This window comes from Grus americana, chromosome 3 (assembly GCF_028858705.1).
Source record: "Grus americana isolate bGruAme1 chromosome 3, bGruAme1.mat, whole genome shotgun sequence".
Taxonomy (NCBI): Eukaryota; Metazoa; Chordata; class Aves; order Gruiformes; family Gruidae; genus Grus; species Grus americana.
The window spans coordinates 119,164,485-119,182,121 of record NC_072854.1 but is presented as its reverse complement, the minus strand read 5'-3'; the positions used below and the strand labels follow the sequence as shown (position 1 = coordinate 119,182,121).

Genomic DNA, 17,637 nt, shown 5'->3' with positions numbered 1-17,637 from the left:
AAAGGAAGCAGATACAGAGAATTAATAAAGCTAAATTTATGAAATTGCAGACACACATAACAGCATAGGATATTTGTCCCGTGATTAGCTATAAAATAACTTTCCTTCACTTAGCTGGCCTCATGTGGAGACTCAGGCCTCTGTCAGAGGTGGGATACTTATATCTAAGTGACACAAATAAAGATATTACTATATTTATTGTATAGAATATAACTATAACAATCTAATATATAATATTATATAGTATTTTAATATATGTATTACAGATATTATGTAATTGCCCTGTGTTGGGGAGATTTATTCCTAAATTTTCCTGTCTAATTAAGCCTAACAGTCACATTTTCTTGTCAAGATGCATATACTCTTACTGTTAGTTCTGCATACCAGTCTTTAGGCAGATTTGTGTGAGTATTTCTCAACCTAGGCATAATCTGTGTTTGCAAAATACATATTTACTTAATGTTGTATTGCCCTTTGGGTAAGGAAACCACAGCACAAGATATGTAATAGAAAGGAGAGTTAAATTATGGTTCCAGCTTGAATTTCAACTGTGAATCCTGGCTCCTGTTAATATAATATACAAAGTTATTTCTTCTGCATTTCTATTTTAGTTTCTAAAAAGAAAATTAGTTTTCAGCTGAGTTAATTAATGAAAATATACCACAGGTGAACTGTATATGCATTTACCAGAGAAAGACCCTGCCTGGTGCCTAGGCTCCACTCACATCTTAATGGAAGTGGGCTTTATGAGGCATCAATCTGTCCTAATCTCATTTCTGCAGCCCAAAGTCCTGATGTCAGTCCAGCCTCAGTATTACTCCTCCTTACATTACTGTCATGCAGTCTTTATATATGGGGTGGTGACTGCATTTTCCTTGCAACACAAAATAGACTGTAGACAGGTGAGAGAGGAAGCCACATCATTTGATTTTACTATAAAGCAATCAATCTCTACCAGGGTTATTCACTACTTTCCAGTTACGGGAAATATTTGTCCCCTTTGCACCACCTGGGAAAGCCTGAGAATCAGATCCCACGGTTTCTGCCTGCCTTTGCAGTGGGTCTTCAGAAAAGTGGCAGAAAATATAGTTAATGTTTAATACTTAGGGCTTAATTGGTGCAACGCTATATCATAGACACACGTGTATGCTGACACACGCATGCACGCATGTCAACAGCCTCCCAATTCATGCAGATGCTTATTGTACTCCTTCTCCACAGGGCTGCCTCATTTTAAGTGATGAGTTGAACCACACTTCTCTCGTTCTTGGTGCAAGGCTTTCAGGTGCTACTATTAGAATCTTCAAGCATAATAGTGAGTATTGAAGTTGGAAATATTTAGAGGCAGTGCTGTTTACGCCTCAAAGACACGAATGCTTCCTTTCAATGCTTACTTTGCTGTCAGTTCTCAGAGAGTACTTTTGTCTAGGCAGAAGGATGAACTGCTCAATATTATGAGTGATTTCTGATGGGGAAAAATGAATAGTGTAATATTATAATTGCTATTATGCATGATTTGGGTCATCAGCTTGGACCTTAATTTCAAAATCCAGAGTCTTAATCTTGTTCTGTCTTTTTGACACGCTGAATGACTGTGTGCTGTCATAAAGGTTTTATTGTTATTGTCACTATAACCAAAATAATACAGACATATTTTCCTGCCTCTGTTTCTAGCAGGTTCAGTGCAACCAGAGTTACATTAATATGGCATTACTTTGAAACGGTTACCCTGAATTCCCAGGGGCTATACCAAAGATGCAGATGGTTTTATCAAGAGCATCATCCCAACTATTCTTTGAAGTATTATTTTAGTATAGAAATCACACATTCACTTTGCAATCATATAATTATCTTCTAAAATACTCATGCTTTTTAACTTTTATTTAGTTAATGCTGCTGTGGTTACTGTGAGAGACATTGTGATTGGCTTTGATGACAAGAGATTGTTCTTTTCCCTTATTCCCTATTGCAATTCCCCTTTCCATCCCCATTGTTGCCACCAGGCAGTGATTGCAACAGAGGTTAACAAGCTAGAGAAGTGGTGAGGAATGAGAAAAGAAATCTGATCACCTTTGTTAATAGCTAATACAGTCCCTTCTCTTTATTAAGTGTTGTGTTCAGCCCTGAGGTGAGCAAAAATGAATTATGCATATGCTGTAAAAGGCCTAAGGATCTGTTGGAATGAAAAGCACACTATAATTATAATATAAGGTGTTGTTATAATTAATATATACTCACAATTTGGGCAAGAAGCAATTTCTGAAGATCATTCAAAAATTAAAGATCATCTGAACCCGAATGTTTTTACAGAAGTAATTATTCATAGATTAGCCTGTAGCATACCCCAGCTTGGTTCAGTTCCACAAATCTGGATATGCCAGGCATGGTTGCTATACCAGTCTTTTCTCAACTCTTCCCTAGTTTGTTCAGTGCCTTATCCTATTCAAAATTACGTTTGCATCACATCTTGTGGGATGACCTCTCACTACCTGAATCCAAATGTTCTCAGCCTCTCCACCCGTCTATGCTGCATGCAGCCCAGCTGGCTTGTGTCACTTCCCACAGCATTTCAAAGAACATTCCAGTTTGAGGAGTGTATTGCTCTCAAATGCTAGAGAAGCAGTGAAGGCATCACTTTGAGCTGTCATACTTGCTTTAAGGAATTTGGTCTCTAACCATCCCCCAATATTTCATTCTGCTCCCAAGAATCGTTAGAATCATAGCTGATACCTAACCACCCTCTGTTTGTGCTTATGATAAATTAAAGCCGATGTTCTTTTGTGAATAATGTATGAACCTAAAAATAGTAGTGACTTGTCCAAAAAGCAGTATTCCATCACTGGAAAAGGTAGACAGTCCCCTTAAGGGTCTCAGCAAATGTCAGTGGAAGCCTATCCAGGTTGCTTTGGAAAAACTCATTGCTTTCTAGATTAGAGATCTGATTTGCCAAAGTCAGTCATGTATGCCATTTCTGAGATATCACCTTAACTTATTTTTAAAATGAAACTTATGCAAATACTGTGTGGGATTTGAGTGTTAGCTTTTTTGTCATTATAATTTTGTAGGCCTTGAGTGTTAACCTGAGTTGCATTTAGGGAGCACTTCATGTGGAGCAGCTTCACACATTCATGCTCTCTCAGCCCACTGTGAGTCTCTCAGTATGTTAGTTCCATGGTTAGAAACTTCTTTCTTTTGAATATTTCCTTAATCATACCTGTGGGTTACACATCACCAACAGCTTTTAAAATCACATGTGCAGAAATGTATTTATGTGCCTTTTGCTTTGGAGAAAATAGGATGTGTATTAGGGAAGGATAGCAGTGGAAAGCGTAATGCAGCAGGACTGCCTCTGTAGGATGCACTGTTTCACCCAAAACAAAGTGGACAGTATTGTTCTCTGTGGATCTCTCAGAGAGTAGTATAATACAAGTCAGTACAGCGAATTACTTAAGGATACACATAACCAAAACTTCCAGCTTGTGTTGGGAAGGTTCTTTTCAGTTAGGCAGGTGCTCATTTGTTTTGTTAGATGAGAGCTGTGTTTTGCTCCCAGATTATCCTTCTTGCTAATGTGTGGATATTTAGCACATGTACAGGCATGCACATGCATGCCCAAATTGTCAGAGTATGTTAGTGCTGTCATTGTCATGCTTATGAACAGGGGAATTAAGCCGTTATCCATGTCATACTACTTGATGCAAAAGAAGGGTTCCTTATGCTGTATTGGCCCTGTGAATGAATACAAAACTTTACACCTTGAGTTTCCACTTGAAGGTCTTCAATAAGCATTAATTTCAGCATGAAGTAGTAATTTTGTCTTTTTTTAAATCCTCCTCTGTATTCTAGTCAAAAAGGCAATACCCTTTCCAAGGACAGGGGATTGATATATGTTATGTCATATAAGGAAATCAGTGACCCTTTAAAGAGTTTAGCCCTGGGCGTCAACCAGAGGATGTTTTTGTGTCAAAGGCTTGGCTAGAGCCCTTGGATGAGCAGTTGGAACAAGGTGCAGAAACAAAGAATAAATCAGAGTCCTATCCCAAAAAGGATTAGGGCTTAATGCACATTTCATTCTTACTTGTATGTACGGAACCAAGTTGTGTGCTGGCATGAGTTGGCTTGTCTCCTTTGGAGCTGTGCCAAGTTACACACACATACTGTTTGACTCAGTATTGCCCTACACTAAAGACGATAGAAGAGATGCCGGGCGGTACAACCACTGGTGCCTGAGATGTGCTTTCTGTGCAGGAGAATCAAAATAACTTCTAATCAGGCAGCAGGTTTTGAAGTTACCTTTTTGCTATTAAAAATCAGCTTGAGAAAACAGACCTTTTTTCCACGCTCCTTGTTGCTTACATCAGCCTCTTTTGAAATGCTGTGTAATACCCTTGATAAAACTGCCTAGAACGTATTTGCTTTGGCTCCGACTTCCTTGGTTGCACATGTATAGAAGAGACATTGGGAGAAGGGTGAGGTGTGAATGTTTGTTGCAGTTGTTATAAATGGTTATCAAAATGAAGAGAATAATTATGTAACAATTTAGTGAAGCAATGATATATTTTCTGAACAAGCTATTTCCTGAATATTATACAAAAAACATGCATAGGTGTGTCCTAGTAACCTCCCTTTCTAAAGAACTTGGCATTGTAAATGTCTCTCCCCTTCCTTTTTCCTCCCTGTTATGGAAAAACTATTTTTAAAAGAAAAATTATAGGAAACTTTGTTCTATGACAAAAATATTTCACAGAAAAGAGAGTAAAACCTGCCATTTTAAACTTGCTACTGAAGCACATTAATCTTTCAATGCCTAAATCTATAAAACTGTGTTAGTTTATTTCAAAGCATATAATCTGTAATACTGGATCTGTTTGTGTCGTGGTTTTGTCCCAGCCAGCAGCTAAGCACCAGACGACAGCTGCTCACTCTCTTCCCATCCCCAGCAGGATGGAGGAGAGAATCGAAAGAGTAAAAGTGAGAAAAACTCATGGGTTGAGATAAAGATAATAAATAAGTAAAGCAAAAGCCGCGCACACATGCAAAGCAAGACAAGGGATTCATTCACCACTTCCCATCGTCAGGCAGGTGTTCAGCCATCCCCGGGAAAGTAGGGCTCCATCACGCGTAATGGTTACTTGGGAAGACAAACACCATCACTCCGAACGTGTGTCCCCCATTCCTTCTTCTTCCCCCAGCTTTATATGCTGAGCATGATGTCATATGTTATGGAATATTCCTTTGGTCAGTTGGGGTCAGCTGTCCTGGCTGTGTCCCCTCCCAACTCCTTGTGGGTGATGTGAGAAGCACACTCGCTGGTGGGGTGGTGTGAGAAACAGAAAAGGCCTTGACTGTGTGGAAGCGCTGCTCAGCAATTGCAAAAAAACTGGTTCCAGCACAAATCCAAACCATAGCCTCATACCAGCTGCTATGAAGAAAATTAACTCTATCCCAGCCAAAACCAGGATAATTTGTCATTACTCCAAAGTAAATAATTATGCTTATTTCATTAGTAAGCCAAGAAGAAATTTCTACCTTTTACCTTAATTATGTATAATATAATTCTTATTCTTACAAAAGTTAATGAAATTGTATTTCAATAAGTGAGTAGCTGTCCTAGGCATTAGACTATTCACAGAAAATCTGAATAATTTTTCTGGAACAGACAAAATTGTTACACCTCTGTGCTTCTCTTCAGAAAAATAAAAGGCATCTGGGTGTTTCTCCTTTTTGACAAAAACATTGCGCAGGTGTATGAGGTTTTCAAACCTTAAGGTGAATAATAGAATAAAAATGTGCTGTGGACCTCTAAGTCCATTTTTATTTGGACATAGGTATGTGCCCTGCATCCTGCCTACCAGTGAACAGACAGGAATTTACAGGCCTAAGCTGAGAGAAATGCACAGGCACACACCTGCAGATCATCTATGTGAGAGAAATTTAGGACAATATTCCATTTCAGCCCTATAACTAAAAAACACTGAACAGGGCATTCCCTTCCTGTGGGCTCTCATTAGCGCTATTGCTAGTCCTCACCCTGCCAAGGTCACGCCAGTACACCACGCAGTATTTGGCCTTTAAGGGACTTTTTCTATTCCAGGGACTTGTGAGGTTTTGTGGATGCTAGCAGCAAATCTCAGCTCCCTGGAGCCCCTGCTCTGAGGAATGAGTGTAGGGGATTTTTTTTTTTTTTTTTTTTTTAATTTTAGGACCTGAGCAGTCCTAAATTTATGTAGTGGCATTTTTAGTGGGCTAAAATAGTTCTGACCTGCCTATAAAGCATCTGCCTTTTGTCTCCCCTGCTGTGGAGTGAGCACTATTCAAGTCACCATTTCCCAGGCAGTGATTTGTTGAGGAAGCTAGAAAAGAGCTGCATTTCTACACTTGAAATGCAGCCAGCAGCACGGTCCAACAACAAGTATGCTGTGAGAGGAAGGCGGGCGGCTAAAACATCTCACCGCCTCTGTGGCAGTAGTAGCCTGGCCTTGGTTAGTTTTGTGCCAGAAGGTGTTTGATGTTACCCTTACCAGGCCTGGGCTCCAGGGAGCCTCTCCCACCCTCCCCAAATGACCCACTTGGGGGTCCTTCAGCTATATGGGGGCTACACTCTTGGATGTTTTTATTTCCTGGTCCAGGGAGAGACTGACTTATCACCTGCTCTTTTTTATTTCTAAGACAATCTTTTATTAATATCATATATTTTAAAGCACTTTTTCAGAACCTCTGACCTTTATCTTGGTTAAATATTAGCCAAAATCCCTTGACCCTTCCAATAAAACTTGAAAAGCAAAACCAAATAGCTAACCATTAATGAGCTTGTGATTTTATCAAGGGTTTTCTATCACGGCAATTCTGGGTCTTATATTGGTATCAGGTGCAGCATTTTTTGGTCTTATACTTCTATCTTTGTTCATTCAGTGGACAGATGAGTTGTGTTACTGACTAACTACATCCAAGGGAATTCTGTTCGTATCAGCCCATATAAGAAAGTGCTGTACAAGGCTTGGGATTTGTTTAGTCTTTCTGGTTCTACTACATTTTCCCCCTATAGCATCAAGTAACTCAATTGCAGTCGTATTTTTAGGTTTAGATTTGCAATTGCATGAGCAGTCTGTGGGAATGTCGTGACTACACACACAAATCAGGCTATGGGGCAGAAAAATTTCCAGTTCTCTCCATTGCAAAGGCACTTCAACATGCAAGTGATACTACGAGGAGGGCGGGCAATTGCAAGGCAGAACCAAACACCTTGGTTAGATGAAAATCTGGCCTCTAATCTGCTGCTTGAACCCACATCTGAAATAGGGATCACAGTAGTACGTTCCTAGCTCCTCCTTACGCACCTTTTCAGAGTGTTGTGAAAGTAGTAAAGGGTTTTTTTGGGTTCTCACAAATCAGGTGGTTGATGACAGAAGTGTGTCATGCAGGTGTGAGCTGTTCGGGTTTCCATACAAAATATAGTTACGTGCTTAGACAACAGTTGTGAATTTATGTTAATCCGACTCTGGTATTTCTCAGTCTACTCAGTCAAATTAATGCTTTGGAGTTCAGATATGTGTGCCATGAGGACACCTTAAAGAGAAAACACAGCTAGCTGGAGGAGTTGTAGTTAACACTGAAAGACCTTTTAGCCAGCAGAAGGCCCTCACCTTTCAGTGCAAATATATTCTCTAGCAAAAAAGAAGGAAAGAAGATAAAGAAGTGGAAAACTGTAAGTGCATGCCTTTAAGCAAGCAAGCAAATAAAATAGGAAGGAAACAAAAGAGATAAATGAACAGGTAAAAATTAGCAAAAAATCTCTTTGATTGCAAAACCCAAAGAGTTTGCAGTGGCTTAGTACAAGATGGTTCCTTAATTTATTTATTTTTTCTCAAAGGTGTAAGTGGCCCTTGAATTTAAGAAGGGAGGACAGCGTTATAGCTATTACAGAGCAGGATGAGAGGCACACTACCCACTAAGGTTTTGTCCTCCTTGAAGCCTCTGGCCACTATCAGAGACAAGATTATTGCACCAGATAGGTGGACCACAGCCTAATCCAGTTTGGCGTGTATTTCCCTGTGACGCATACAGACGCTGCCACAGAGAGGAGACTGGTATATCCTGCTCCTAGCATGCTGTGTCTGCATTTGCCCTCTCTGATTTGAGAAAGCCATGTCTGACTTGCCAAGTGTGAAGAGGAAGCTTTCCTGAGCAAGTGCACTTTACTTTCACAGAGATATATATGTATTTATTGAAGGGGCAGGGAAAGGGAGTCTCAGACTGTTACTGTGGCTGCAGTAATCACCATTCCCACCACCCTGTTCCAAATGAAGATATTCAAAGGGGTGATTTCAGGGAAATGACTCTAAAAATGCTTTTGTTGTTCAGAGCTGTGCCAGTAGTCAGGTACTTTTCAAAGACTAGTTTTCAATAGAATGAAAACCACCTTCTACAGTCCTACAGTTACTGTTTATATCAACAAAACCCTTGCGGTGGTTTCCCTTTGTTGCTTTAGGGATCTACAAGGAGGGACAGCGCTGGAGCTAGCCACTCGAGTGGCCCACAAAAGGACAGTGACCAGGAAAGGCACCAGTGGGAGGGAGAACAAGAAAGGAGGTGGCAGATGCACTGCAGCAGGGGAGAGGCAGTTGCATGGGAGGCTGAGAAGGGACAGGGAGCCACTGAGTCTGCATGAACTTACATGAGAGTGGAAGAAACTGAAAACGAGAGTGGCAACACAGGATGAAGGAAATAAGAATGTGATAAGGGTAGTAGTAGCCTGTTTATTTTAATTAAAAAGGATTCAGCTGACATCATGCAGGAGATTTCCAGCCCACACAGAGGAAAGGTGATGACATCCCCAGCATTGCAATGTAAGGATGAGGGGTGGAGACGCCGTGTCTCCCTGCGAGGAGGCACTGAGTGTGCCTGGGACAGGGCAGGGGCCGCTCCAGGAGCCTGGAGTCCCACCTGCACTGGAGGCAGCATGACACACGGCTGCCTGCCCAGGTCCAGGCTCGCTTCGACCCACTGGCGGTTTGTGTTGTTGGTATTTCTGTTGAAGTAACTCTGAAGGATCCCAAACAAGGATTATGCAAGTCTGTATTAAATTCTAAAAAACCTAAGCGATCCACTGTCCCCACTTAGGAACCTTTATCCTCCATATCTAGACAATATGCCATAGGGACAAGGTGGGAACTGAGACAAGGATAGATTTAATTGTGCTTTGACTAATGAATCAAGAGAAATTCTTAACACCACCTCCTGGGCTGGTGAACGGTTGTTAGCCATTACTGCTGAAAAGCCTGGGCTGGTGATGGTCAAACGAGGAAGGACAGTTATTTTCCCCGTAACTGGTTATTCAAGATGGACTCGTGCAACTCATCATCTCAATGTTCCGGTGTTTCACAGTCTAACTATATTTAATGGGCAAATAATTTAATATCTGAAAGTCACCTGGGCTTGCACTGGTTTTTTTTCCTGGCATTCAGTATATCCCACTTTCTGGAAAGTCTAAGCACAAGCACATAGAGAGCACTGCATTTTCACTTTGAATAACAGAAGCAGCCCTTTGGGGGGAAGATTAACGGTAACAGTTTTTCTCTTCCTCCCTTTCCAAATTAGGCACTACAAGCGCAGACTAAAAAGGCCGGTAAAATTCATGTGCACCTCAACAAGTTATGTGTTGACTGTTAGAGGCATAAGAAAGGGTCACACATACCTGTTTTTGAGAATAAGGCACCAAAACCAAAGTGAGATAGCCCTGATCCTGCAAACAGACAAGTCCTTAGCCTGTACTCAGGCCTGTACAGCAGGACTATGTCATGTGTAAAGTCAGGCAAGCTTACCCTTCAGAGAGGTTCTTCCCTATCTGCAGTCTCCTGTTCAACATCAGTTTGGACCGAGGAGTTATTCACGTTCATGTACTTTTTAAGCAGCTCTATTGAACAGTTATATACATTTTACTTCTCTCTATCCTCTCCTTTTTCCCTTCTTTCTTTTCATGTGGATATATGTTAAAACAACTGAATCTTTAAGCCATGCTTTCAGCTTGGAGGGCTGGGCAAACTGTCTTTCCTGAAGTCTAGAACAAATCTGGACTGACACAGAGTCAGAATACTGAATTGAAAGGCCCCGTGTGATTCAGAGGACAGTTTCAAAGGTCCCAAAAGGATTTAGATAACAGTGATGTTGGTAGAGAAATAATTAAGTGGAGAAAAGGAGGTGCCCAAATTTTACTTTGAGTGACTGACTGAGCTTTCTGTCATCCCGGGAAGTACTTTAATGCTCAGAACTCAAAAGGATTTCTGAATGTTATCTACTCAAAAGAGAAGGTGAGCAGGTCTCTTCTATGAAATATGCACGTACTGCAAATGCTCAGCCGGATTATAAATTCCCCTTTTAAAGCACCAAGGCACTTTTATTTCCTTGATCGCCATCTAGTGGAAGCTGTGCTGTCTGCATTGCATCATTCGTAATAGCATTTCCATCTCGGAGCTCATTGAGCTGTGCAGATGATTGCACCACTGAAGTAAGGGACAACTTATCATGCATGTGTTGGTCAAGAGATTACACGGTAAGGTGCCCAGTGGCACAGGTGTTTCTGAGAAATTTAGCTTTCACTGAGATCAGTAAATGGTACTAGCAAGAGGTGAGGTACTAGAGTGGAAGGGTTCATGTCATAACCTGGCCATCTCTCAGGTCACAATTTATTTGTGATGGAAGAGTTACTGTGCAAATGGCTCTGTTCCAGTCAGGCGGTGACCAAGCTATATAGCTAAGGTGTATTTTCTTCAGTTGGGACAATTGTATTTTAAAGATCAGCCTTGTGCTATTTTAGAAGGTTGTAATAACTGCATAAAGATGTGTTGCAGAAAAAGTGGGGTTATATTGTGAAAAAATGACATTGATTTTTCTCAGCTCACAATTTGAGCTGGTTTGTAGTGTTCCTTGGGGTGTTGTGAGTCTCTGTAAGATGTTCATTGAAACATTTTGAAATGTCAATCCAGATTCCTGAAAGGTACCAGAATAATTCATTTTGGAGAGTGTTCATTCATGCGCAGACACCAGAATGCTGGTTAGATTTTCAACTCTGCATTGAGAGTCACATTTGGTCTGACCCTTATTCCTGCGATGTTCCTTCTTGTTTCTTCTGTGTTTTTCAAAACTTCAGTGGCTTTTCTTCAAGAATTTTTATTAGATTATCCACACTCAGCCCTTGAGAAAGCAGCTAAGTTTCTAATGTTGTTCCAGGCCTCCTTATATCAAAGTCCCACCAGTGCCAAGCATTTTGGCACCAAGTTAGTGCATCCATGCCCTATGCTTGTGTCCACTTGTCTCTCCCTCTCTCATCAGCAATCTTTCACTCACTTTCCTTCTTGAGAAGGACAAGATTTCTCTTACTGCCATCCTGACATGCTTCATGCAGCCTGATCCAAACCTTAGCTGAAGCAGTGCATGCTATTCACGAAACTGCAATGATGTTGGAAAGCAAAAATTTACTATTCAGAAGCCTTGAGACATGAGTATCAGCAAACCAGAGAGATAACTGCTGGCAATTAGCCTCAGTATTTAAGCAAAGTGGTTCCCTTTGCCTTTAAATAAAAATGTATGCCAAGAAATTTCCCAGATAAGGTACGTAACTGGAAGATTTTTGTAACTCTCCTTGTCACTAGATTGCATTCAGGAAATTAAATCAATCATTGGGTCTTGCCTACTAATAAAGAAAGTTTATTTTCAGGACACATTTTTTTAATGTTGACTTTTTCTGTATAGGAAAAACTAATGCCCAATAGAAAATTGAAAGTTCTTTAGAAAAATCTTTGTTAATGCTTTTCCTTTCTCCCTTTTCTTATTTTTATATAAAGATATGCAGAGCCTTGAGAAGTTGCTGAGGGATGCAATAATATATGGGCAGCCTCGAAGCCGCAGAGCATGGAGAAAAATTATCATCCTCGTGGAGGGCATTTACAGGTATGTTTGTATTTTAGAAACATTTTAGAAACTCTTTATCATTTCTGAGGACAGAATGATATATTGAGTGAAGTGAACTTTGATTCTAGGTATCTGAGAGAAATCTTAATGAGAGTGGAGGCTACAATAACATTCTGTGATCTTATAAATATGTTAATTTCCATTGCATCAGTCTGAGCCCTGGTATAACTTGCTCCAGTTAGATCCTGTGCATTGTTTTGAATATTGATTTAGCAAATCACAGTGGAGTGAGAGATGTACTGTGAGAGCAAGACAAATCATCAGCGGGTTGGTGTATATTGTCACAGATGTGATAAAATTCATGGAGCTATAGTAGGTGAGGACTTTTGCTAAGTGAGTAAGCTGAGTTTTCTGGAGTTGTTTGTTATGCACGGGCAGATCAAAAGACAGCTACGCAGAACTAATTAAGTTCTGCATGCCCGGTTCTTACCCAGCTATTGGAATCTAAACCTCCAGCTGAACATAGGCCAAGTGATATCAGCACCTTTCTAGTAATTAGTGCTAGATCATAGCACTCATACTTTAACAGGAAAAACAATTAAAAGACTGGCTTTCAAAGAATTGTATAGTAGTGGTATATCATGTAGCCCCAGTCCCTGGAGGAGTTTGAAGAAGAGCAGTGGCTTTGAGAATCCATCAGATAATACAAGCATCAATAATACCATGTAATTACAGAGCATCCTAGTCAGCTCTGGTTCACTAGTGTGGTGCATCTTACACTCAACCTTCTGATGGAGTGTAACCATCACTCGAGATGAGCAGCAAAGCAGAGGCACCAGCCAGGCTCACCATCCTGGGCTTTATCCTGGCAACTGCTCAAGTCAGGAGAAGGTTGCTGGGGAGGCAGCCATGGAGCTGGTGGATGGCATGGAGGGGGAGCCACTGGTGGGCAAGGAGCTGGAGCAGGGAGAGGTAGAGATTATGAAGAGGAGGGAAGGGCTGAAGAAGCAGTGGGTAGGAGAAGGATAGTTTTGGGAGTAGCAACACCTGCACCAGAGAGAAGGGAATCAGAACTGCTCATTCACAGGACCTGACATGGTTTATGAAAGCAACATTAAACTTTCTATGTAGGCATCGTATCATGCATTGCTGAAATACAGCCAGTCTAGATAGGCAGTCATTTATTCTATTTTATTGAGAAATGCTAGCACAGTTGAGCTGATTAGCTTTTTTTCATATGGAATCTTTTACGATTTCATGTCATCCCAACTTCATAGTTTTCAGTGCTTTCTTTTTACCTAACATTTTCCATCTGCAAAGAGAACAAATCAGTCCTTATCTAAACACCTGTCACTCAGAGCTGAAACAGGTCAGCAGCAGACCAGCTGATCCAAAGCAGGCTGAACGTCTCCTTTCAACCAGAATAAACAGAGCAAGACTGCAAATAAACATAGCTTGGCACTACTAAAAGAAAGCTCAGATTTAAGGACTTTGATCATGCAGAAATTAAGTGGACCACCAACATTTTACTGACAAATATTCGCATTGGTCACAGGGCCTGCAGAAACTGCTCCAGCTGCTGAGCTTTTTTCACTTTTAAACCCTTTACCCTGTATATTGACCACTAGGGAGCAAGAAGGTAGACTGGCGACACAGAAGCATTGATCGGTCCGAGCAGTGGCACAAACCCACTGTCAAATATTTGCAACTATAACTGTAACTATATTTTCAGATGTATATTTAATATAGAGTTTTCTTTTCCTCTAGTTTTGCAGTTCATTTTCAAAGGAGATTTCATTCTTTAAAGTTTGAAGAAGCTTCTGTTGGAATGCAAACTAAAAACGTGTTAAACCTCAGAGAACCTCACTAAAAAGGAACCATAAAGTTTCTTCAGCCCCATAAGTGCTAAATAATATTAAGTCCACACATGCCCTGAGTGTCTATGCTTGTGAAAGGCATAAAGTAAAAGAAAAACAAAGCTCAGTTCTCTAATAGTCTCTCCTTGGAAACTAGCCCTAGCAGTAGCTAGGTTGGTTGGTTAGTTAGTTGTTTTCATAGTCTATGCAGATCAGAAACTGAAGATTGTGGTTTGGTTGCAAAGCAAGTCTGCTCTGACTTGAGGGAGAGTACCACCACGCCCTGCCGTGTTGTACCCCTGCCATCACTGCCAGCCTGAGATGCACGCAGCTGATCTGTCCTTACAGCGCTGCTGGGAACAGACTCACAGGCCATGTAGTCCAATCCAGTAAGTAGCTAATAACATTTCATATGCAAAAGAAAAATTGGAGAAAGACATATTAGAAATACTCTTATTTTTTTGTGGGCGTGTTCTGTCCTTTCTTGGCCCATGATTTTTGAAAGAGACTAAAATTTTCCAACCCCATATTGGCTAATGTTAGTTTTCTTGAAGATTTGCCAGATGTCAAATTAACATTCATCTAGAGGGTTTAAGAGGAGGTAGAGTGTTGTTAATGTGTTCTTCTTACAACAGTTAGTGCTGCTTTTTCATATTTTTTTCTTTAAAGGACATTATGCTTCAGGGACAACTAATACAGAATTTAAATAACTTGGTCAGAGCCATTCTCCAAGTTAAAATATCTTGACTTGCAAGTTTGGCTTGGCAAATTGTTACAGAAATGCTTTTTCCAGAGATGCAAAAGAAACACTAAGCTTTCCTTCTTTAAAAAAATATTGTTATATAGGACACCATAGTGTTAGTATGGTGAAGTTGATGGTATGGAGAAAAAATTTGCCTTCTGTTTCTATTAGGAGTATGTTAAAGTGTTTACACTGCACATAAGCCTGGACTTACCAGCTGGCAAAATTTGAAAAGGGTCCTTGTTGGCCAACATGAGCATTTCTGAAAATCAGACTTGTGTTTGAAACCATAAGCCACAGATTTTGCTTGGTTGCAAGTGAAAGCAGAATTGTCCCCTCCACTTGGGAAGCACTCAAGATACATGTCAAATAAATAGCAATAAGTATATGTTTGTTTGCTTTTTAATGTCTGTATTATCTTAAAAAGAAAAAAAATCATCAGAAGTAAATGTAACTGCTAGTGAAAGCTGGTTCTTAGCTTGGACTAGGTTAGGAGCAAATATATTCCATTTGCATTCCAAACTGAGAGAGACCATCTAGCCATCAATCTTCAGTACAAAAAGCATGAACAGTTTTTGGCTGTGTCCAGGGCACAAGTTAAACTGACCTGCTAAATCATATTTGTATTATTTAAATTCCAGCTGATGTTTTCCTTGGCTTCTACCATTTCCAGTTCAGGATTAATCAGTTACTGTGTTCTTACATGGTTTGTGGTAGCCTTCTGCTCTCCTGCACACATATTTACCTAGGAGTCCGATAGGCCAAGGCCCAGGGCAGGAGTTACAGGGCACCAGAAACTGATCAAAACAGATTGTTTTTCATTTGGTTTTTCCCTGCTTTTAATTCAATTTGGGCATTTTCCCTTCCAGCTCGGAAAATAGTTCTCTGATCAGTTAGATATTGCCTAGTGCCTTTTCATGTGCGTTAGAAGTTCCTTGGGATTCAATGCCAATACCGTAGGAAATTTATCAGGGTTATTTTTTATTTCCTGGGATTAAGTGACTGGACTTCCAGAAAAGAATAGGGTAACATTAATGTCTTTGGCTGGGGACCAGCATTAAAGGTTAACATTTCTATCGTTTCAGTATATGAGGTTGTATTTGAGGGCAGTATTGGAAGTTTTCCTTAAAACTGTCACTCTGAACTGTAAAACAGAGATTGTTGTGTGACTGTGCAAGGTTTATGTAAGAAAACAATACCTAAAGTAAGCATTAAAAGGGAATGCATACATCTTAGGAGCAACAGGTCAGGAAAGGAGGGATTTTCCCAATTACAAACTGGCCTGAAAGGGGAACAGATCAAGTTTTCAAATGTTGAAAGGATGGTGCTACTATAGGGCATGTTTAGAGATGTTGAGTGATACAATTATGAAGAAGGTAATAGGTTGAATATCGGTAATATAATTTTCCTGACAGAAAAAACAAACAAACAAACAAAACTGTGGTACCATAGTAGGATGTAGAAAACTCTTTTCCTGAGAAGTTTCAAAATAAACCATAAAAAACCTGTCAGTATCCTGTCAAGAGCGAGCCTGTGTTCCAAACGAAGTGACCAGCACAAGTGCACACCTCCTGTCTCTCAAAGCACCTGGCTCCACAATTCATCAGCTGCGTCAGGAAGAATCTCAGTGGTTTGACAGGGATTGAATCAAGATTCAAAATTCAATGGTCCCAAAATTTTGGATTATCTCCTCACATCTGGAAGTAGATTCAAACCGAGTGAGTACTGAAAGAGGCTTTTGTGCACGCCCACCGAATAAGGGAGATGAGGGTCAGCTGCTATCTAGAATCTGTACATCCCTGCCACCAAGCTAATACTTTTTGCTACAAGACATGATGTAATGCAACATAATGAGATGCCTGGCATGGGCAGAGCCAGTTTATGTTCATCTGCATCTAGCTTTTTTGATGTGCCCTGTGTGCTTGAGCAGATCTGGAAACAGATCAGTAACTTTGTAAAAGTGATGCAACCAGACTGAGACAGAACAATTACAGTTCACTTCTGGCTCTCCAGTTTAAACTCAGTCGACAATGCTGTTTACTGAACGATTCAGTAAACTTTCTGTTTGGGCTACCTAAGGAGTTATGTGAAGTGAGCTTTATCTTGGAGCAATTCTAAACAGAGCTGTGTTCATATCACAAACCATCTCTCGGGGTCAAAAGAGAGACCAAGAACAGAGCAGGCAGCAACACAGCTCTCATCTCTGCCATCAGGAGGGCTGAGGCCTGTTTGAATGGCAGCACAGAAAACATACACAAAACCAGCAGCGCTTTGTCTACTTCAAGGCCATGTTAGGATCTCGGTCAACTATTGTAACATTTATGTCAGCCAGCATCTTTCAAGAGCACTAAATCAACACTGAAACTGAATACAAGTGCCTTGTTTTGCTAAACGGCTTAGAGTTCAAAGATAAATCTCCTACTCGTACTAGTAAACAGTTTTCATTAAATACTCTTAATGGTGAAATCTTGCAACAGCCATGTACCAGCTCTATGTATTCTGCAATTCAGCAACAACTTTGCTTCCATTCCACAAATATGCAGCAAATCAAGCTCTGCAATTTTAATTCCATTTTTACTTGTCTTTTTGAAGATAAATTCTGTCTCTCCCATCTGAATCTCCGTGAGCCACTAAGCCTAATGACATCCATGTAAATATGGAAAAACCATTACTATCCTTCTGTGCCCAGGTATTGCTGGAAGATGGAGGGTGGGATGCCTATTCACTTCCCTCTGCAGAGGTGCTCCCTGGCACCACTCTCACTCTCTGACCATGTAGCCAACCTGCAGACGAAAGTGGCCATCCCCAGCATGTACGATGCTGCGTGCCCAAGCACACCCAGTGGCTTGATATAATTTTTAGCTGACTAATGCTTTGACTCGGGGCTATGTGAGAACTGTGGGCTCTGCCCTTGTATTCATTAGGAAAATAGCTGTGGTGGTTCAAGTTGCTTCTCCACCAGCTGCCAAGCGCCATTTGGGAAAAGTGAAAAAGTGAGAAAACCCAGCCTTCTTTGCTGCAAGAGACCATGGTGCCAATTTGCAGCCCCACAGCTGCCTTTTCTATGGCAAGACAGAAGGGCAAGATTTGCCAGAAGTCGCCTGACAGCCAAAAATATGCCTCCAGGTGCAC

General features: G+C 40.7%; 1 protein-coding gene across 9 annotated transcripts in view; it reads left to right on the top strand.

Moving 5' to 3' along the window:
- Positions 1–17,637, top strand: part of SPTLC3 (serine palmitoyltransferase long chain base subunit 3) — a 203,407-nt gene that overhangs the window by 164,721 nt on the left and 21,049 nt on the right. For all 9 annotated transcript variants that reach the window (XM_054822632.1, XM_054822627.1, XM_054822630.1 and 6 more), the window contains 2 exons: positions 1,222–1,315; positions 11,841–11,946. In XM_054822632.1, coding sequence (XP_054678607.1) covers positions 1,222–1,315; positions 11,841–11,946 — 200 coding nt within the window. The remainder of the gene's footprint in view (positions 1–1,221; positions 1,316–11,840; positions 11,947–17,637) is intronic.